Here is a 22,037-nt window from a genome sequence, read left to right as displayed (position 1 = left end):
CAGGTATCGGGCGGCCTTGGACGAACGTGGCTTGCACGATAGATTGTGCGAACAGGTGAGGGACCACGGGTAGATAAGTCAGCCACAAAATTGACGATGATATAGAGGTCCTCCAACGGGGCCGAGAGACGTGCCTTGTAAGTGCGAAGACCGCCGAAATCAACGCGATGGCCCCTCTAGTAGAGTCATACACCACAAGCTAACAGAAAGAGACTGATCACGAACCTGACGCCACTGTGCGCTCTTGCTCTCTGCGTCAATGTTGCCTGTCGCTTCATTGCACCGTTCCGAGCATACCTCCAAAGGTACATTTTGAATCAGGTACACTTCAGAATCACCTTGGTCTGTCTTGCTCCATGACCTGCATCTTGCCCGAGCAGACTACTGAAAACCTACTGCCAGAACAAAACTCCGCGGGACTTTACCATGGAGTTTCACCTGCCTTACTGTGCACTGCGCAGGAACACCGTGTCGCCCGATCCCCGAAAACTACGCCGATCATACCCAATGCTTCCATATTACGATCAAGCACAAGACCAGCTGTCCTATCATGACGCTCAGGTTTCTGTGCTCATCACTGGGGTAGATGAATGGTACTGGACCGCCTACTGCTGTGTTGACACGTTCTCGCAGGAGCCAGAAAGCCCCAATGCCTACATCGAGTGGAACGATGACGGTCCGAGCGGAGGGGGCAGAGACGAGATTTATCCCGTGTGGAACCCGCGCGAATATTTTCTCCTCATGCTCTCACGGCGTTGCAAGCAGGTTGCTGGTGAATGGGAAGCCATCATCTACGAGTTAAATGCTCGCCTGGATACTTATGTGAGCCTTGTCTCCTCCAGCACTACAGGTTCACTGGATCTACTGACTAGGTGGTTGCAGGAAACGGCCTATTACGCGTCGATGGATGGCAACGATTTCTTTGACGATGCACAGCTTGGAAGAACCAAGTCATACACGAAGGCCGTGTCCATTTTGAGAAAATTCAATGACATGCTCAACCTAACGCTTGAGACTTTCCAGGATTTTGAGCAAGGTGAACTCCAGTTCCTCAACACGCGAGACGAAAAACTCGATGATCTCTGGAAAATCTACTTGGACAGGATCTTTGAGGATTTTGCTACCATGCGATACCTTCAGCGGGTCCTGGTCCAAAAGATTCAGACTTTCGACCGCATGAAGGACGGTGTGCGTATTGCGGGTTGTCGATTCTCGATTTTGATTGCTTACCAGAGTTCTGAAGCTGGTCAACTCGTCGGCTCTAAAAGAGAGCCGATATTCCACGAAACAAGGAGATGATATCGAAGTGTTGACCAACATGACGGTGGTAAGTCAGCGTCTCAAAGCACGATCTTCTTGAAGCCCTTCTACTGACAAACAAGGCATACCTCCCACTCAGTCTAGCAACTGTAAGTCTGAACATTGAGGATTGCACCAGGTATCGATTGCAAAATTAAACTTCCACAGGGACTCTTCAGCATGACAAACGAGAGCGTCGGCACCAGAAGATGGCTGTTTTGGATGATGACACTGCTTTTTCTGGGACTGCCAACATTCTATGTGGCGTTCAGAGGAAAACTCCGCGGCTTCCAGGGGTATTGGAGTATGGCAAAATGAAGAGCAAGCGCAGGCTCGTTTGCACCGCATGCGCTTCAAGGGCCCTTGACATGTTGAACATCCTCCTTTCCACATCTCTTTTAGCTGGACATCGGCTTTCCTTTATGAATTAACGTCCTTCTGTTGGGCAACGAGCGCAGCGCTTGACGTGGCAATTTGGGCAATAGGGGTTGGTTTTTAGCAACAGCGGACCAAATCCACATTCACACTGGTAGGAGAGGACTGAGCAGTCATCCTCATACTTGAATGATGGTAAGGAGAACATACACAGGTCCAGTAGACTTCCTTCAGCCCCCAAGTCCACGGGAGTCCATTGGTCATACTGAGGGGAGGCCACACTGGTCGTTTGATACAGCTTGCGCATCGCGTCCAGCTGCATGATTTACATTTAGGGGATGCTATTGTCGCATCTGTCTTGTTCTCTCTGTCAAGACAATCTGGATTGCACTGGACATATACCAAAATCGATTAGCCCTGGACGCCCCCACGCACACGATACATGCGTCGTTATCTTTTGAGCAAGTCTCTTACGCAAGTCCAGTGCGAGTACTTGGTCTTTTTAGGCCCATCGGTATAAACCCTCGCTGGCACTCGCAACTTCCTCTCGATACGGCGTGGTCTCACCATCTATCACTCAAGCGAGCATGGAAATAATGTGAGCATGCATTCGCCTCCGCCGCGATGGAGGCCTGGTCCGTCGAAGTATGTGGTGGTGGTAAGAGATAGAACTTGAGAAAGAGGGGCCGCACTAATGATATGTGAAACAGAACTCGATTTTTCCTTTCCACGATAGACCAAGGGGGGAGAGTAGGATGCAGTGCTGGGCGGCCTCTTGAAATGGCGGTATGGTTTCTTGGTGCAAATCAGGGTGGGATCATAAAGGTTCGACAAGAGAAACAAAGTTGTGAGGCTGAAGACGGCGACGGATCACACGATGTGGTGTGGAGGAAGTGGAGTAGACCAACGGATGCAGCCTAAGCGTAGTACAGACGAGCCCGAGTACAAGTGAGTGGAGGGTCCAGTGCCATCAAGCAATCTGATGAGAAGTTTTGCGTAAACAATGTAAACGTCCAGACCTCGATCAATCAGCGGCGCCACTACTACTTGACAACAACAACAACCCTATACCAATATCCTTATCGACACGTAATATTGAAAGACATTCCATCAAAACACATATACCGACTTGACAATCCATCACGCCCTAGACCTTATTCTTCCTTGATCCGCAATCGATCAATCACACATCCCACCACTCCCACGAAGCAACCAAGCGAGCAAGACCGTAAGCAAGTCAGGCATGCTCCGCCGCAAACCCACCGCCGTGACCATCACCAACGACGACATGGCCGCCATCGAGGAGGCCTACCTCAACCTCACGCGCGCCCATTACCTCAAGACGGGCGAGGATCCGGACGGTCTGTTCACCAACGACCCCACCACCAACGGCACCGGCAGCGGCAAGAAGACGCAGGCGCAGGTCGAGGCCGACGCGAGTGACGAGCTCAAGCCGTTGCCGGGGGATAATGCGCGCGGGGGAGGTGGCGGGAGGAGTCGTGACGAGAGGATCATGGGCGCGCGGTGAGAGAGGGATACAATGTGCGTGAACATACGCACAGGCGCACACAACAGACGCAAATGGGAGAGATATACCCGCCCACTCACCCCCTCACACACACTCGATGAGGAGAGCGATGTGACTCGATCTACTCACGATGAACGAATCCCTCAGGGACCCAGCCACGGTCTACAGCCCTGCGCGGGATACACGGAGCCACGCTGCGCTTCGTCTCGAAGAAGCGTACGTGCAGACCTGAATTCATGCAGCCCCTCTCCTCTCATCTACTGCCCGTTCCATCATCACCAGGCGGAACGATGGAGCATTTGTGATTCTACCCCGCTGCCTCAGACGCGAGCCATCACGACGTCGCCGGAACGGGAATATTGTTGCGGCAGTGTGGTCCATCGCAATGCATCGCCTGATTCAAGAACACATCCATACACACCCATACATACAAGAGAGCAAGGCCCAAGGGGGAGGGGGGAGACTCCTTATGCTCTACGAGGTGCTATGCTCTGCCGCCTCCACCTCCACCTCGACCTCCGCCCCGTCATGGCCATGATCAGTCAATGGACTGAGTGGCGCCTGGCACTCGCACTCGCATTCGCATTGTCATTGGCATTTTGGTGGCGACCCGTCTATCTGTTTGGATATAGACAAGGCTGTTGGGACTTTGGCTGGATACTTGTGTCCGGAGGAATGTATATAATGTCGTGTTTCGGGAGCAATTGTTGGCCAGAGAATACCAGGAACCATGAAGAATCTCCTCTGGAGTTGACAGGATATTGGAGAACAGCAAGTGGTTCGCTTGGAATAGAAAGACACGTTCAGTGGCATCCTTTTCGATCGGTCAAGCAGACCACAGGAATTGTAGTTGCTTGCATGGTTTATTCCATCTCCCTCGATACAAATACAAGCCAGTCAGCCCTTGGTCACTCCTGTCTGTCCTCCTCTACCCGCGGCTGCTTAGATGCCGTGCTGTCCTGGCCTTCTCCATTCGCACCGTTCGCTGCCTGCTGACCCTGCCCTTCTTCGGTGATGGTCTCCATCCTATCCGCGTTCCGTCTCTCTTCCTCCTCGCGTGCTCTCCGCTCCCTCTCCAACCGATGTTCCTCTTCCTCCATACTCATCCGCAACGCCATGGCAAGTTCTGGATCTGCCGCGGCATCAATGCCGAATTCGTCAAATCGACCGGCTCCGCCGCCACCAGTCTCGACCCCTTCCATACCACCCGCTCCTCCAGCTCCCATGTCCCCACCCATGTTGACTATAGGCGTGGTAATGAGGCTGTCGCTCAGCAAACCCGGCCCAGGAGGGATGGCGGCGAGGTTATTTCCCTCTCCTGACGAGCCACCCACAGCTTCAATGAATTTCTCCAGTATTGACTTGGTACTTGACTCAATGGCGTCGCCAAAGGCGACAAAGTCGACCGAAACGTTGTTCTTCTTGCACTTCTTTGCCAGCTTGATCAGTTCCTTCTCTGTGTCGTTCTTGTCTCCGAACTTTGGGTCCAGCTCGCTACATATCAGGACGACGATCCGCTGTCGTTGAGACTTGTTCGCTCTGTGGTGGAGGGCCAGCATCGCCACACTGATTGCCGTGCCTAACCTTATATGGCCCTTGATCTTGGTTTCGTGTAGACCCGCCAGGATGGCTCCGTAGTTGTTTGTGGGTGTTGTGAGAACTTTGGGACCTGTGCCGGCCATGGACATGATACCGACAGCGGATTCGGGATTTGAGGATGTCTTTGCGTTGAAAATGAGGCTGACGGCTTCGGATTGTGCTTTGAATCGGTCGGGGCTGATGGGTCGTTAGTAACTGATCAATCATGATCTTTTTCCTTTACATACAGATAGTCGCCATTCCTGCTGGCTTCGCTGTTGTCAACAACGATCATGGTGGCTTCGAGCACCATGATGGCAGTGTTATACAAGTGATGAGACTTTGGCAGGTATGTCAAGATTTCTTGGTCAAGTCCAAGAGAAGGAGAGAAAGCCAGTCGAGTTTGAGAGTCAGAGCAGAGTGTCAGGGTTTCGAGAAGAGTGTGGTACTGAGAGAAGTTAGGAATGAAGGTGGTCAAGAAGCTTCAGTTTCCTGCCAGCCGCAGGCGCAGGCGTAGACGCAACGCGTCAATCAGCAGGAAGACCCTCACTGACCCTCCTTGGCGTACTTCATGCGGAGTTCTTGAGCTGCCCTCCAGACCCCGAAGGATGTTATATACACATGCAATTGACTGACTGTGTGACCGGCACCCGTTGGAGCTTGATGTTGCTTCTGCGTTGGCGATGGCTATGACGGAGATGATTTCTCCTTGAGCAGATCTCTCGTCACAGGTGCTCGTCTACCTCGTCCCCAGTCACAATGTAAGTGCCCATCTCACAGCAAATTCCCCTCTGGCTTCTTTCTCCCTGCGCAATGCTTCTGAAGTGCATAGAGATTTGACAAGCTCATCCCTCGTCTTGCCCTCCAGGCCCGTCTTCGCACTCCTCATCATCTCCAAAGCCGGCTCGCTCATCTACCACCGCACCTTCCCAACCACCTCCCCGGGCACCGCGGCCGGGAACCTGACTGGGCAAAGCCAAACCCAGACGGTGGGCACTTTGGGACTGCCAGGAACCTCGACACTGACGACGAACGACTACCTCGTCCTGGCCGGCACATTCCACGGCGTCCACGCCATCACGCGCTCCCTCACCCCCAAGCTCCCTGTAACGTCTTCGGCCACGACCCCTTCAGGAAAGAACTGGACGTATCCCGACCCGACCGTTCTCCCTTCAGGCATTGAGTCCCTCGAATCCTCGTTCTTCCGGCTCACGGTCTTCCAGACGCTAAGCGGGACAAAGTTCTTGTTATTCACCGACCCGAGCATGCCCAATACGGATCTGCTCATGAAGGGCATCTACGAGAGATACGCCGACTACGTGTGCAAGAACCCCTTTTGGCAGATGGAGATGCCCATCAGGATAGAAGCATGGGACAGGAGTTTAGGGCAGTGGTTGACGAGGCGATGAGGAGCATCCTCGTAAATCTAATGTTTCTTGAACGTGGGAGCGAACTCCGGAGACTACACTTGAAGGAAATATAGGTTGAGACCAACCATGGCCCATGTCAGGCAGAGCTACCGGCAAAAGAGCATACTGCATCAGTCCCCCTTTGTGTTGGCTGAATATGCTCTATGGTGGAAATTTAATGCCTTGGGACCACGATATACCGCTCGGCCTCGGGTAGAGGCCGACACCGTCGACGACATTCGAAGAGCAAGAGCGATCTCGCACCGTATAGTGCAGAAAGGGGTTCTCCGGGGATTCAATCAGCTGGAGCACGTCCATTCAACCTCCCCGAAAGCAGGTCCTCGACTAGAAAGCGCAGGCACGTATCTTCGCTTTCCTCACAGGACGCTGATACAGTTTGGGGGAAGAGGGAGACTTCGCGGGCGAGCAGCCAAGCAGACTCGGATCCAGCAATTTCTCGCTCCATGGACTCTTTCAGTCGACCTTGCCTCGATCCGACCACGGGAATAGACAGGAGTCTGGGACGAGCAGGATAGAGACAAGGAAAAGATTCATGAATGTCGAGAGAGGATATTCTGATCCATAGAATCGTGCAGCCAGGCATAGATAGACATTCTCGTCCAGTCTCGTTGTCGTTGTCATTGTCGTTGTCCTCCTCCAGCCTGCAAACAATATAGAGCATGAAATTATCCACTCAAAAGGGAGGGCTGTTCACCTGACTCTCCCATCTCCTTCTCATAGGGAAATAATTTGGATGCACATCCGTCCCTGCATGTAACCAAACCGGCACCGTCGCAGTGTGTGCGGCCTTGCCATTCATGCCCAATCGTAAGTCGTCACCACTACCCATACCCCCCCTCTCTCTCACTTTCCTACAACTCCCTACTAAAATCAGAGCCTTTCTTCCTCTGTCACCCCGCGTGAGCGCAACTGAACCCCTTCCTTTCGTTTTCGTGGCTCCGCTGTCAAAGTTTGTGTTGGCCCGTCTCTCTCCCTCTTTTCGTCTCATCTTAGCTATGTGGCCAAGGGAGCCCGGGAGGCCCCGGGGCCTGCTGGCTCTGAGCGCCTTTCTCCCCCACCGTGAATGTGGCAAGGGGGGCGCCGAACATGTCCATACTTCTTCCCTTTGTGGCGGGGGTTCAAACCCCGAGTGTGGGCGGGAGTTTTTGTGCTGCATACTACCCAGAACTGCGTTGTAGATACTTACGTGGATGGACAAGAAATCAATCCGAGCCAAAGTGAAGCCGTGCTAGGCCTGCCCTTTGAAGATTGCAAGCTGGGTTGTTTGCGATTCAAGCGCCGGAAACCCGTGTACTCTACTTTGGGCCATGAGGACAAGTGTGATGGCAGGGGTGTTTCTCCAGGCTGGACCGTCCGGCGCCAGACTTTGTGCGGCGTTTTATTCGAGACCATGACCTAGATACAAGCAGACAGACCGGCTTAGTGTTGGGTGTAATCCCACCTCCTCTTTAATCTGCTTGCATCAATCACATTGGCCACGCTCTGCTGCCACTGTTGAGGCGTCACGAGCATAGCCGCCCCTCCCACGCCCACTGTGGCATACGAGGTCGCGGCGGACATAGGCAGCTGCGAGTTCGACGCCATTTGCGGCGATGAATCCTGATACGACTGCGCCTGTTGTGCCGAGTAGTAGTGTTGTTGCTGTTGCTGTTGTTGTTGCGGCTGCTGCTGCTGCTGTTGTTGCGCTGTGTAGCCCCCCGGCAGCGAAGTTGTCCCGTAGGTGGGGGAGTTGGTCGAGGTAAAGCTCGCTTGTTGCATGGAATGCATATTCCCAGGAGGCGACGCACCGCTGCCCCCGTACAGGGATGGAGGGGGAGCCAGCGCGGATTGAGGAATGGCGAACGCCGTGTCGAACTGGTCCATGATCGGAGTCGGGTTCCACTGGATTTCGGTCGCCGACGTCGGCTGCTGGTAGTATCCACCCGCGGAGCTCGGAATGCTTGAGTAGGGCGTCTGTTCCAGCTCGTAGTTCTGAGCATACAAGGGAGTCGGAGGTTTGGAATCGGCTGTATAGACCGAAACAGGCGGGGTGGCCAGGTATGGACTCTGGCGCGTCATCTGGCTCAGGTGCTGTGCCGCATAGGGACCAGCCTGGGCTTGCTGCTGCTGCTGCTGCTGTTGCTGCTGAGATTGCTGAAGATCGACGAGCTTCTGGCCCTGTGACGGCATCGGCGGCTGCTGTCTCTCGTAGGACGGTGGAGATACGGGAGATGGTCGCGAATTGTCAGAAGGCGTCCCGTGGGGGAATGACTCTTTCAGTTCAAAGGGCTTGTTGACGTCGGCTGAAAATGCCGCTCGAAGAGCATTGATTTGAGCCTCTGTTTCTGGCATTGGCCAAGCCGAGACACATCGCTCGAGAATCCTCATTTGTCGGACAAAGTAGTCTTTGGCTTCGAAATTGAACTCAGGATCCGGCGAAGAAAACGCAACCAGATGAATCATGATGCAGGTCAAGATGGCGTAGATGGTGAAATTGATCCCTCTCTGCATGACCAGAAGACCCGTCAGATCGAAGTTGGCCAGGATTCCTTCTTGTAGTCGACAAAGGATCTTGGCCGAGTTGTAACATACACTCAGATGATGTCTCCACTGACTATCAGGAGGAAAAGATTGAGAGGCTGAAAGCTGTGGTCGATGGAACATCACGATTGCCAAGTGATAGTGAGAATGCATGTTGCCCAGAAAATGTGAAGTCACATTGGGCGTCGCACCCGTCGGCGGCAGCGGGAGCTGCAAGTCAGGTGGGAGCTCGTCAGGCCATTTCTGGAACGAGGCGTTATATGCCACGAACTCTTTATCCAGGGCCCAGTCCTTCTTCCTCTGCAGCTTGCGGTGGACATCTGTGATGAGACGAATGTTCCGGACATTGCGGACGAAGTATGCGAATTGTCTGGAGATTGACCTTTCGTAGTCGTCTACCTCAGAACCGGGCGGGCTCTCACTAATATCAACGGAATTCGGATCGACCCCGAAATCGGTGCGCCCTGAATACATGTCAGTCACTCCAATCGCTCTACGACAAGGACAGCAATATTCACCTTGCGGGCCTCCTACCATGGTCTCACAAACCAGAAGTGTCTGCCAAATTCGAGTCTTTGTTAAGCACTCGATGGGGTCGGAACCACATGGCTCCCCCAGAGTGTGGATCTCATGGTGTTGATGTAGTTCGAGATCTTTCGCCATGGTGATGGCCGTCTTACAAGTCATCCACGAACGATAGTAGTATCCTCTTTTGGGCGCACTCTCTCGGGCTTTTAGCAGGAGCAACAAGGCTTGGAGATTGCTCAGGCTTGGACTGTCCAAAAAGAACGGTTCATGTTCTCCCCAATGTTAGCAGCGCACAGTCCAAGGGACTTATAGTACTTACTATTGGCCAGAGCGAGCCATTGTGCGCCCTGGGCTGGATCATCCGATAGTCGACCGGCATTGGCGAAAATTGCTTCGAGGATAAGAGGAGAGATGGACGCTTGATCACGATGCCACTGGTTGTAGAATTGGCGCCTGTTCAACACTGGAACATATGGATGGACATTATTGAAGTACAGCTCAAAGGTCTGCATCGCCTCGTCGTGCGACGGCATCAGAGCCGGAGGAATCCTGATCTGAGAGCCTGCATCGGTGCTGAACGCAGCAGCAATCTTTGGCTCCGGGTCAGGTTCCTGAATCGGGGGGTCTAGTTCTTTGCTGCTTTTCTCCGATCGAATATAGGGTGCAACTCCGCTCTCACCAATCTTCAACTGACCAAGGTGCTCCATAAGGTCTTCGGCCGTGACCTCGACTGGGGAGGACCCAGCCCGCTCTTGTCTGAAAGGCTTCTCGTCATATTGGGTCTGCGCATAGGTTTGCGGAGCATCCTGATAGGGGTCGTGCAAAGTCTCATCAAATTGATGGGAATCCGAATAGAAGCTGTCGTAAGGCTTTTCGGCGACTTGAAACGATGGCTTCTGGTAATTGGTAACGTACGCATCGTAAGAGTATGGGTTCCCTTGGTTGAGTTGGAAGGCTGGCGCTGTGGGCGCATAACTCTGGGCTTGTTGTTGGCCAGGTGCGGCTGATGCGGCCGAGTATGATGGCGGTCCGCTCGTCTCTTCGCCAGCACTTCCGGGCGCGATATCTCCTGAATCGCCTTCGAGTCCTCCTGCGGGAGGGATACACTGGAGTTTCAGCCGAACACAGGCGGCGCAAGGCCAAGTGTTGGTTGTGGCGGAGTCACATTTGATTTTCCGCCGACGACATCCTTCACAGGCTCGCATCACCTTGAGCCGCTTATGTCGGTTATGCTCATCGACAAAGACGTAGTTCTTGGGGCCCGAAGGAGGCGCGGATGACAGAGAATAGCTCTGCATGGTGGCATCTCATCCACTCGGACAGACACCACATTGGGTAAGTGCGAGAACGGCGGGTGCCTCGATCGAGGAGTTGTGGCCGTGGCGGGATTGTCCAAGATCGAATCAATGACTAACTCGTGGATAAGCAGGAGCAGGTGGACGGCCGGATTGTGCGCATATAAGAAGGGCCGCAGGAAAGAGATCTGTCGCAAAAAATGGCCAGTGTTGACGTCCGACCACAGATAGGAAGAGGTCAAAGGTGGGTGGGTGCTAAACTAATGGGATAGTAGGATGGTCGATGATGGGGACAACCCTTAGGACACCTCTTTTCGTGTAGCGCAAGCTCGAAACACAACTTCGACCTCGGCACGTTGGGACACCGTCCAGGCCTGCGAAGACACAGGTTCAGGCAGAGACTGGCGGGGGATTCACAAGACGCCCGACAAAATTGTTGGCAGAGGCAAAATGTCAAAATCTTCAGTAAGTGTGAGGCATCAGGCGTGAAGATGCCTGGCCATAATCCAGTCTCGAGACAAGCAGACGCGGTGGTTCCGGCGGCAGCGGGCGGAGCTTTCCAAGGTTGACAAGGACTCGGCCTTGTGCACATGCGAACAACGGGATTCTCAAGGTACGAGGGGACACCGTGCTCTTCTCCCAAGACTGGAAGTCAGCGTCCGTGGGGTTGGCACCGGGTGGCCGTCGTATCCTACCAGCCTGGGGGAATGCCGCAGTCCATTCGCATGCTTGGTCGAGCAACCAGCACCTGATCCTTCAGGAGGCGATGATCTAAGAATCAAGATATAACGGACTTGATGGGAAAAGCAGCTCCGAGGGTTTCAGATTGGAAGGGTGCGCAGGTCCATCAAGGCTTGGTGTGGTGAACAACTAACACCTACAAGGGTAAATGCTGTTCGGCAGACGAGGAGTGGTGAGCGGTTGGTGGTGCTGGTGGTGCTTGTGGTGCTTGTGGTGGTATGGAGGCGGTGCTGGTAAACGGACGAGGGAATCATGGGTGCTCACTACTTGCTCACCCGCTCACCCGCTCATCTGTTGACCAGTTCGCCTCTTTGACCTCCTGTTGGCCTCCTGTCTGAGGGGCTGTGGTGGCTGTCAGCCCTAAATGCAACGTCAGGAAACCCAGCTTCACCGGACCCTTGGGCTTCGACTCGCCCGCCCTTGATGGCGTGCACAAGCCTGTAACCAACGCCAAAAGATCCCATGGTAGAGTGATTTGCACTCTTACGTCTACACAACATTCGACCATTCAGCATTGTTTTGCTTCCTCTCCCAGCGTCCAGAGCTCTTCGGACCTTCGGGGCATTGAATTGCAGCCACCAACTTACCGAGCATGGACGGGTACGAGTAGTTCACTGAGCAAACACCCCGAGCTTGGCCTTCTCAGAAGAAGCAAATTCATCAAACAAGACTCTGTAAGTGATGTGGCTGAACGGTTATGCTGGTTTTTCTACAGCGTACCATCGCTGCTACTATGGCTTCCGTGATACAAGGATCACTCCGCAAGCAGCTCCTTAATTCCCTCTTACAGTCTCAGGGGTTTCAGCGCTCCCTACTCCCTGACTCCCGATAGCTCGGACATTCGTCGCAGACTAGACAGGCTTTCCCCCTGGATTGCCAGATGTAACGAACTAGAAAACCAATGTCAGAGAGAGCGCGGTGGCGGTATCCATTGTGCAACGACCCCTAACATTCGTGCTCTCACTGGGTTATGTCGTTGTAGACAAACAATGCTTTTGCCTGCACCACAGTCAGCCCTTGCAAGATGTGAAAATCCTGCTGTGTTCTGGAAAGACGAGATTCTCAGGTTGAGAATGCCTGTGGTCGTTGTCATGTATCACTGTCGGGTCGCCTAACGTCCCCTCTTTCTCACCGGCCCAGGCCCAGGCCAGTCTTAGGCCCATCTTATTCAAGCATGAACTCGCCGAGGACTCTCAAAAGATGGACTCTTGGAGAGGCTGTGTAGTGTCTCATCACTTCATCGATCTAATCAGATGTTCTCAGAGAGCTGCCCTGGCACCTAGCCATTGTGGATTTCACGGACCTATTGGCCGAACTCCGCCAACGCGGGCGATGTCAGTACCGAATACGCAGCGGTATATTCGGGCAGACGGCCGCAAATGGGAAGGCTGACAGCAACCGGATGAGATCGCGCATGTGGTGAGAATGAACCTGAATTCACGCCATCTTCTAGAATCCTTCCTTCTCCTTGCCACTCATCAGGCGAAAAAGGCTGACGGACGGAAGAAGTAAAGTTCCAGAAGTCTTGAGACATGTCGATCAAAGGCGAGGAGGGGTGGACCGCAGCGGGGAGCGCGTCAGCTGTGCAGGGGCGGAGAACGAGGGGCCATTCCTCCTTTGCCACAGCCAACGCCTTGGGAAAGGCGAACAGACATCACCTGTGGCATATGGCAACTGAGACAAGAGTTCTGATTTCATCTTTGTGGCCATATGCTGTGTGAAGTCAATCAGCGGCAAGGCTAGGCGTCGGGTGCCTCCGTTCCAAAGGTATTCTTGCAAGCACGCGCCAAAGAACGATCACTCAACACTGTGAGAGGACTCCGCAGCTTACCACCCTCCGAGCTGGTCACCACTAGTAGTAAAAGGCCAAACAACTAGACAGTGCCAAGCTTGCGGAGCACGTGATCGACCTCTCCGAGATTTACGTCCTGCGTCCTTCGGCCTCGCCTCGATTTCCAACTTCAGGCGCAAAATCCATCTTCCGGCAACTGCGACGCCAGCTTCGTACTCTTAATCATTTCTCTTCGTCCCTAGTTGTGATCTTCTCTTCTCAGAAAAATCCCGCCGGGTTAACTCTCACGCGATGGAAGAGGGAAAGAATGCGAATCCGCTGGTCCTTAACCCGTCAGATCTTCCAACCCGAAAACGGCGAGCATCAGCCCGAGATGACCATACTGTCGGCCACTCGACCTTTGCGTATCCCGCGCCATCTTTTGCCGTCGACCCTTTCACACGTTCGGCCAGTCCGTCCTCTCTCGACCCGAGTGACAGCGACGCCGAAGAAGAGCCTATTGATGCCCAGGAGATTTACGACTTAGTAGCCACCATGTCTGACCCTGAACACCCTATTACTCTAGGCTCCTTAGCCGTCGTTTCCCTGCCCGACATTTCCATCAAGCCCACCATTCCGAACCGTCCGAATTCAAATCTCCAGACAGTCACGGTCTTGATCACTCCTACAATCCAACACTGCAGTTTGGCCACCGTAATAGGACTGGGAGTGCGGGTCCGGCTGGAAGAGTCGCTCCCTCCCAGATTTAGGGTTGACGTTAGGATCAAAGAGGGTACACATTCAACCGCCGATGAAGTAAACAAACAATTAGCAGACAAAGAGAGAGTGGCTGCGGCTTTGTGGAACCCTACATTGCAGAGTTTCATCAAGAAAATGCTCGAGACTTGTGAATGAAAGAAAATACAGACTAGCAAAAGGATTTGGAGCCGCAATCCACATGTTCACCGAGGTGGGCGACACCATGAAAAAAGCATACACCCGAGTCCCATGAAGATTGATATCGACAGAAGGTATCCTCAAGAAGCCATTTCCACCGGCAAGGGTGGCCCCGGGATTGATCCAGCACGTGGAGACTCAAAGGACCGGGCTTTGGCAGCCTTTCACGTGATGGCCATGAGAGCGTAGTCCTTGGCTTCCGCCTCTGCAACTACATGATACCCTTTAGCGAAGATGCCGGATCAGGCCACGTCTTGTCATGATCATTATTACTCAGGCAGGTGGAGGGACGAGACAGCCTTGGTCAACAGGCGCCAAACAGCCAGAAACCGGTCGATGAAGAAAGCGACAGTGGTGGTCTGCTGCTGACGCACGGACAAGCTGAGTGCTCAGCTTCTGTGGGGATTCAATTGGTGGTGCTCGGCTACTAAGTACCCTACACGGGAATAAGTCTACTTGTGCACCGGACGGCTACATGCACACTCAGCATTGGCAGATATGTCACGCATACTTATAGATTATGTGTCAGGCTCCCAAGGCTGACAGAAGCGAATATGGCTCCGGGCAGAGCTTTGATGCTGCATATCGAGGTTGAGGAGCATCCGGAGATGCCAAAATTCAATCCAATCTGCTTGGCCTCGTATTGCCAAGCTGGAACCATGGAATCACTCCAAGTCGGGCAAGGCACATACGAGGTAACAAGACGGAGTATACCGGATAAAATACCTGTAATTACAACCGAATTCCGGCCATTGGCCTTCTTCAAGGACCCTACGAGTGCTCCTTGGGGAGGTCAACACATTCCAGTTCTGTACACACGTCTGCGATCGTGGCCTACGAGTAACAATCACTTCCAAGACTTGTCATGGTGTTCGATATACTCGCAACAGGAAGTACAGCGGTGCCTGTTTGATAAAAGTACTTGGCTCTTGAACGCATCTCATTCTTCGTCTCATGTGAGTGCTCAGTGGTTGGGATTTGCACCGGCTCGGATGTGTTGCGCCTTTGTGTTTTGATTCAGCTGCGGCCTTCTTCATACTATGCTGCAACCAAACACATTGAAGTAGGACGGTTTAGCACTCTTCTGTCCACCAAATTCGCTGTGCTCTTGTCGTCAAACGTGATCGAGTTGCGGCCTTGGATTGCGCGACTTTGGCATGGCCCCGAAAACCACTCCCGAAGGAAGAAGGCCGACCATCACAATTCTTAGATGCGGTCGTTAGGCCACGGTCGCAGATATCTGCGCAGACTAACAGACTGCACTGTCGAACCGCCGAATCAAATAAGTCTGATGTGTCTGATATACTCACAACAGGAAGTGTATAGCACAAATCGCATCTATCTTCGATGAGATGTTCACCATGATCTTGACTTTTACCTTCTGCGAATGCGTCAAGGTAGCATAGTCAATGGAGTCGCAATTCTCGTGAGTCTCTATCATTCCTGGCCCATCAAACTCGTCTGACTTGGCGGTATGATAGTGTACTGTGTTAGTTCTGCGTCAAACTCAGTCCGTGCCTGGGTCAATTGCGCCTTTGCTCTCGGTAGAGGCTGCAAAGTCCAACTTGACAAAAACTGTCACCACGGAGCCAAGGATATGGAACTTCTACAGTTCCTAGAGAACGGCCATGCCAAAAAAGCAAGCAAGCTCGAAGGCTCAAAGGAATAAATGAAGACGGACACAGAGCGGCGCACGGCGCAGCTTGAGGACGAATCTGAAATGTGCGAGAGCATGCTGATTTGGATTCGCACACTGCGGCCGCGAGCTGGAGGTCCATATGTGTGCCGTCTCCGTGCATTGCATTTTGATCAAAGAAGATTGACCCTATCTCCGAATGTTGCTGCGACCATGAGCCGTGAATTGGGATAGGTCAAAACCAGCAGTCCCACATATAGCCCCGGCAATACTATGTATGCGACATTCGACAGGTGGCCTACCTGATGTGGCTATTTTCTGAAACAACCTCATTTCAAACCACGTGTTGCTTTTTGTTTTCTTTTTCCATCCCACTTTGGCGGACGGGAGAAAAGGGGGCGGCCGTGGCCTGTGGGAAGCGACTATTGATGTTTTGCAACGTCAAGCGGAAGTTACCCTGTGCCAGCAGGAGGGAGGAGGCGAGATGGTCCTACCCGTGTAGAGTGGGAGCAGTCTCAGTGGACAAGATGGTGCCAGAAGCTGTGGAGAGGTACCAGGGCCTGGCACTGATTGGTAGTTAGCGTCGAATCCTCATTCCCAAGTTCGTGACGGCTCGGGATGCGATACTGGGAGTCGTGAATCTCAACGACAATGTTGGTACAGGTGTCTGAGGGGAGCATTGTGCTTCCCAGTGAAGACGACGGGCTTCAGAAGAGATATGCAACGATGAGACTGTCAATTGACCAATGTTAATACTTCCACTGGGCGCGCCCGAGTATTCCTCAGCTCAGCTCACTTCCAAGGTTGTTTTTTTGAAGGACACAAGACAAAGCCGGCATCTTTCCGATTCAACATGCATCTGCTCTCGCCGCTCGATCGCTGATGGTGTTTACTGCTTTCTTGCCACGTCTAGGAACCATACGAGACCACTTCGCGATTGCAAGACTTGATGGAAGTTGAGCGTCGTCGAGGCTGCGGCAGTCACTTTGGAGCACTCAAGCTTGGAAGGCTGTGTTGGTTTCCAGGTCGATTGTCTTCACATTTTATGATAACGAATGCGAGCTCACTGATCTGAAACAGGATTTTGATGCAGATTTTGTCTTCGTTTTCGATCAGATTCCTCCAAGCGACCCTTCTGCCCAAGACTCATGGCTCCTCGACAACACGCACTTATCTGTCTGCCGCGTTACTTTTCCTTGTACAAGCTCAATCCTTCCATGGTCCTCAGATCCTCACCTGAAACATCTGCCACTGCTTCAAATTAGTACAACTGTGAGAGGAATACTCGGACATGACTGCGAGGTGTGGAATTGGAGCGCGCACAAGAGATGGGCGGCTTTAGCAAGAGAAAGATCGTTCAGATGCTGCAGTGCTGCAGTGATATCTCAGGATGAGACGAGGCTATTGCTATGAACAGGGCGACGATATCCATCTGCTGTACTCGTAGAATACCTCCCTGTCACCTGCTCGCACATATTAACCAGGTACCTAAGTGTGCATAGAAATGGTACTGATTCTATGTCCCCGAAATGTCACGTAATGGTCAGTACCTGGGTACGGCGTATACGAAATTACCAGGCACTACTGCCTGGGTAGTAAGCAGAGCAACAAACTTTGCCTGAATAGGCAAGAGCCGGATCGGCGCAGATCTAGGCCTTGCTGTCCACTCACTTGCAGCACGTGGGAGAATGCGGCTTCTCGATTGGCAGACAAAAGTTAAAAAGCACCTCGCGCCCTCCTTCACTATTGAACACGCGAAGTTTTCCATTCCCCAATTTTATTTTTTTTTTGCTCGTAAGCGATCACACGATTGTGCTTAGCTCTGGTGCTTGGTTTGAAGAAGATTTCAGCGCAACGAGCAGGCCGATGGCGACTGGCGCCGCTCATATGCCGGGTGGAGGGAAGGGCGGTTCGAGAATCAAGCAGCCGGCAGCGAGCGAGCCCAGCGAGCCCAGTGAACTCGGGCAGACCATCCAGGCGCCATGAGGGCGCTCGGCGCCCGCCCCAGAGGGTCGTATCCTCATCCCAGTAACTGTAGCCGCATGTTGATGCAAGCGGCCGAGTAGTGCGGGCGGTGGCCAAGGCGTTCACGCTCAGATCAACCTCACCTCCACCGAGCTATCGTCTACAATCACCGATCTATGTACCCATCGCATGCGTGTTCCGAGCTCAGTTGATATCATGACAGCCACTGTAGACCTCGGGGGCGATAGAAGTGACGTTTGGTAGGAAGAACCATGATGAAAACCCAAGCATTGGCATATGCATTTTCGTGTTGGCAGAAGTGACCGAGTAGGAAGGACATGGTTTGCTGAAGGTCCATGACATACAAAAACAGCTCCTTGGCAAATGGAGCTGTGAGCACAAACTTTTGTCGCGTGTCAAGCGCAAAGTCTTTATCTCCGTCATGGATTTTGACTTGCCGAATAGTAGCGCCCTAGGCATTCTCAATGTTAATAATTTTGGTTTCTTTTTCTTTCTCAGCCTGCGTGTGCCTCGTGCCCTCGTGCCTCGTGCCTGCGGTCTTTCGCCTTGAGCACAGTGCTCTGTGCAGTGTGCAGACTGCGCCCCCGTCAATCTCGAGACGCCCGAGACAACGATCAGTCGACAGTATTGCTCCAGTAGCACCTCGTAGAGTGATTCCTTCTTCGCTCCTCCTCGTCCCATGTCCACTATGTCCACCATGTCCACCATGTCCCGCTTATGATGACCCTTGTCGGCAATGGTCCATCCACTGTTTGCTTGCTGATGAGCATGCTCCATCCGACCCATCGCTCCACCTACGACCCTACGACCCTCCCACGGTAGCCTTCGTCTAGCCCTCTAGCCCTCTCGCCCTCTCGCCCTCTTATCGTGCAGGCCGGTCCAAACCCAACAAGTCATATCATCCGCCTGCAGCACTCGCCCCCCCTCCTAATCTCATCGATGACCCTTGCCTGCGCCGATACCAATAACGTCGGCACGCTGCACGCCCATCGTGTACCCAGGTGGTCGCTTGTGGACGAATGAATCGAGCGAAGTGCGGCTCGTGGCTCTCTCACGCCTACTTTTGGTATCCTTCGCCCGTTGCCAGCTCCCCTACAGTCTCTTTCGAGGCGTGTCGATTGGACCACCCGGCCCCTGCGAGGCATCCGTCAGTTCCGTGCGACAAGCCTTTTACCACCTCGACCTGGGGCTTTGGGCTTGTTGCTTAGCCCATGTCCGTCCACTCTCAAGCTTTGGCCAATCGCCGAGCTGCCTTGGCTGTCGTCAAGATCGTTCCTTATTTTTCGGTCGCCTCTCCGCTTTTCGACACAAGCTTCTGGCGCCCTTCTGTTTCCCATAAAACCGCGGGTACCCTTCTTTAACTTTGCTTTCCCCTTTGCCAACCTCACACTGTTCAACAACATCTTCACTTTCAACAGCCAGCGGTCACTGTATTATATCCTTGGTATACATCCCAGTGATTGATACACCATGGCTGGCAACGGAGAGGACGAGGTCACGAGATACGGGCCCAACCCTCCTCATGGACCCGATGTCTCGGGCACCCACGCTCCTTTTGAGGACCCTCATATCGACATGACCTCGAACGAGAAGGACGTCTTCCGATACCTCCTGAAGCCCGATGACTTGTACGACGAGAACGGAATCTACTGGGCTGACCTTCCCATCATGAAGCGAGTCAAGTTCGTCTCCAAGGTCAACCGACAAGAGACCAAGAGGGAGTTGGCTGCCTTCTGGCAAGTCTTCAAGAACGACCCTCTGGCCCCTGTTGGCTTCTACTTCCGCAACATGGTTCTCCCCGGTGCCGGTCTTGGTCTCGAAGGTTACGTGCTCTTCTCCATTGGCAACGTCACGCCTCTCTTCCAAGCCGCCTTCAAGGACTGCTGGAAATCCAACAAGATCTGCAGCAAGACCTGGATCAACGCCATCAACTACCTCGAAATCTGCGGTATCATTTGCGGTCAAATCCTTGTCGGCATCATTGGTGACTGGATCGGCCGTCGCTGGGGTCTGATCCAGGATGCCACCATCATGTTCATCGGTCTCATCATGCTGGTCTGCTCCTGGGGTGTCACCCAGAACGGATGGGTTATCTGCTACGCCTGGTCTCTGTTCTTCTACGGTATTGGTGTCGGTGGTGAATATCCCATGACTGCCACCTCGGGTATGGAGAACGCTGTCGGCTCCGGCAAAGTGTCGACCCGTGAGGATCGCCTGCACAGAGGTCGCAAAGTCGTCAGCGCCTTCTTGATGCAAGGTTGGGGTCAATTCTTCAACCAGGTCATCCTCATTATCCTGCTCTTGGTCTTCCACCACGGTAGCGGTAACGCCCCGTACTCCAAGGTCGCTGCCCAGTACACCTACCGTGTCTCTTTTGCCATCCCCGCAGTTGGTACCGCCTGGCTCATCTACTTCCGTACCTTCAAGGTCAAGGCCGGCGCCAACAGGCAATTGAGACTCGCCAAGAAGAAGAACTCCGTCACCGGCTACGACGTCGAATCGCTCAAATTGACCTTCTACTACTTCGGTGGCCGTGTCATCGCCACCGCTGGTACCTGGTACATGAACGATATTTTTTTCTACGGCAACAAGCTCTTCCAGAGCGAATTCATTGACGTCATCTCGCCTCACTCCACATCCATCATGCCCGGCTGGTTGTACAACCTGATCAACGTGGGTGTGTCGCTCTGCGGTTATTACCTGGCCAGTTTCTTGGTCGACAACAAGCTCTACGGTCGCAAGCACATGCAATCCATCGGTTTCTTGATGGATTTCATCTTCTTCATCATCCCCGGTACCCAGCTCAAATACTACACTTCTCCCAACCACATCAAGGAGTTCCAGACCATGTACTTCTTGTCCTCGTTCTTCCAGCAATTCGGCCCCAACTGCGTCACCTTCCTGGCGGCCGCCGAGGTCTACCCTGTCGCCGTCCGTGCCACCGCCCACGGTTTATCCGCTGCTGTCGGCAAATTGGGCGCTTTGACCGCCGCTGTTGGCTACAGCTACTGGTCGACCCAGACCAGATTCTGGATTGTCCCGTGGTTCGGTCTTGCCGGTGTCTTCCTCAACGTTCTTTTCATGCCAGATACCACCGGCCTCGATCTCAAGGAACAAGAACGCCGCTGGGCGTACATCCGCGCTGGCCGCGAGAACGACTACCATGGAATTGCCATCCATCCCAAGCATCTGTCCTTGTGGGAGCGCTTCCGTGGCGTGAGCAAGCCGTATGATCCGGAACTCGACTTCAAGCAGCGCATCGAGGAGATGCGTGGCGAGTGGGAAGCCCGCATGCAAGCTAGAGCCGAAGAGAAGGAGCATGACGATCTGGCCATGGCTGATGATGAAGACTTCCACTCCGATGTCTCGTCGTACTTCAAGCGTTCCACGAAGTCACCCAACCTTCAGGGCATGGAGAACGAGAAGATTCCTGAGGATCGGGGATTGAACGGCGAGAATGGTATCTAAGTGCCTTTGTGTTTCGGATATACGGAAATGGGAGGCTAGTACAAGGGGGACGAGGTGAAATCTGTGACCAAGCAGAGAATGTGACAAAAGCAGGATAGACATTGTGTGTTGTTGTTGCTGCTGCTGTGTGCTGTGGATGTTAATCAAGGCAAGCCTGGATCCTATGGACAATATGCATGCGTGTTGCTTTGATTGTGAGAGATACCCCCCTGGCCCAACCCGACCACCCACCAACCAACCCTGCTCGTAATTTTTGTGACCACCATTCTCTTTGTTTCTTTCGATTGATACCACGGCTCAACGCCTGAGAACTATATATACACTGGTACTGCTACAACGGGTACTGATAATACAAAAGATGAAAAATACAGTATATGATCGTGAATGTGAAGATCGGAGATTGAATATGGTACGCCACGAAAGTGTTACAGCTTCTACCAAATAAATTCACCGTGCATGGCTCGTTGGACAAGCAAAGAGCCAAGTTCGGCCTGTTATCAGACGCGCAATGCTCCCTTCTCCTGCAGCCGTTGTGCGTGGATTGTATGCCAGATGAATCGAGTTATGAACAAGAGTGCAAAAGCAAAGCGCGGGGGATTTCATCCTACATACAGTCCTTGGTGGAGGGACGCCACCTGGCCTCACCTGCAGCAGAACAGAGCACAGAGAGGCCAGCGCGAGAACTGATGGGGGGAGACACCACGGACCACGATCCCCCAACTCGTCCTTTTCCCACAGTTCCTATTATTACCTATCGAGACAACTCTCCCTGCAGGGTTGCTCGCCAGAAAGCACCTCAGAGTAGGCATCGCCGACAGGATCGGGCATGCATTTCTCTTTTGAAACTAAACTCGATGGGGGCTTGTGACGGAACAACCACGCCACGGACTCGCTGCGAGAGAAGAAAGCAGCAGAAAGGCGATCA

The 22,037-nt window shown here is 53.2% G+C and overlaps 7 protein-coding genes across 7 annotated transcripts; 5 read left to right on the top strand and 2 right to left on the bottom strand.

The window, feature by feature from the left end:
* Positions 1-426: 426 nt before the first annotated feature.
* On the top strand, positions 427-1,299 carry Z520_00300 (uncharacterized protein; the record flags this gene model as incomplete). Its single annotated transcript, XM_016770821.1, has 2 exons — positions 427-822; positions 883-1,299. The coding sequence occupies 2 exons, from the start codon at positions 427-429 to the stop codon at positions 1,297-1,299; spliced, it is 813 nt and encodes a 270-aa protein (XP_016637731.1).
* Positions 1,300-2,917: 1,618 nt separating this feature from the next.
* Z520_00299 (uncharacterized protein) lies at positions 2,918-3,202 on the top strand (the record flags this gene model as incomplete). Its single annotated transcript, XM_016770820.1, has 1 exon — positions 2,918-3,202. The coding sequence occupies one exon, from the start codon at positions 2,918-2,920 to the stop codon at positions 3,200-3,202; it is 285 nt and encodes a 94-aa protein (XP_016637730.1).
* Positions 3,203-4,110: 908 nt separating this feature from the next.
* Positions 4,111-5,093, bottom strand: Z520_00298 (uncharacterized protein; the record flags this gene model as incomplete). Its single annotated transcript, XM_016770819.1, has 2 exons — positions 4,111-4,978; positions 5,029-5,093. 2 exons carry the CDS (start codon positions 5,091-5,093, stop codon positions 4,111-4,113), a joined length of 933 nt encoding a protein of 310 aa, XP_016637729.1.
* Positions 5,094-5,593: 500 nt separating this feature from the next.
* On the top strand, positions 5,594-6,189 carry Z520_00297 (uncharacterized protein; the record flags this gene model as incomplete). Its single annotated transcript, XM_016770818.1, has 2 exons — positions 5,594-5,604; positions 5,649-6,189. 2 exons carry the CDS (start codon positions 5,594-5,596, stop codon positions 6,187-6,189), a joined length of 552 nt encoding a protein of 183 aa, XP_016637728.1.
* Positions 6,190-7,629: 1,440 nt separating this feature from the next.
* On the bottom strand, positions 7,630-10,556 carry Z520_00296 (uncharacterized protein; the record flags this gene model as incomplete). The annotated part of the gene is made up of 3 exons (XM_016770817.1): positions 7,630-9,194; positions 9,249-9,530; positions 9,578-10,556. The coding sequence occupies 3 exons, from the start codon at positions 10,554-10,556 to the stop codon at positions 7,630-7,632; spliced, it is 2,826 nt and encodes a 941-aa protein (XP_016637727.1).
* A 2,821-nt stretch (positions 10,557-13,377) lies between these two features.
* On the top strand, positions 13,378-13,980 carry Z520_00295 (uncharacterized protein; the record flags this gene model as incomplete). Its single annotated transcript, XM_016770816.1, has 1 exon — positions 13,378-13,980. One exon carries the CDS (start codon positions 13,378-13,380, stop codon positions 13,978-13,980), a length of 603 nt encoding a protein of 200 aa, XP_016637726.1.
* Positions 13,981-19,114: 5,134 nt separating this feature from the next.
* On the top strand, positions 19,115-21,112 carry Z520_00294 (uncharacterized protein; the record flags this gene model as incomplete). Its single annotated transcript, XM_016770815.1, has 1 exon — positions 19,115-21,112. The coding sequence occupies one exon, from the start codon at positions 19,115-19,117 to the stop codon at positions 21,110-21,112; it is 1,998 nt and encodes a 665-aa protein (XP_016637725.1).
* Between the last annotated feature and the right edge of the window lie 925 nt (positions 21,113-22,037).

This window comes from Fonsecaea multimorphosa, assembly GCF_000836435.1.
Source record: "Fonsecaea multimorphosa CBS 102226 unplaced genomic scaffold supercont1.1, whole genome shotgun sequence".
Classification (NCBI taxonomy): Eukaryota; Fungi; Ascomycota; class Eurotiomycetes; order Chaetothyriales; family Herpotrichiellaceae; genus Fonsecaea; species Fonsecaea multimorphosa.
Note: the sequence above shows the minus strand (reverse complement) of the source record. Positions and strands in the feature narration are given on the sequence as shown.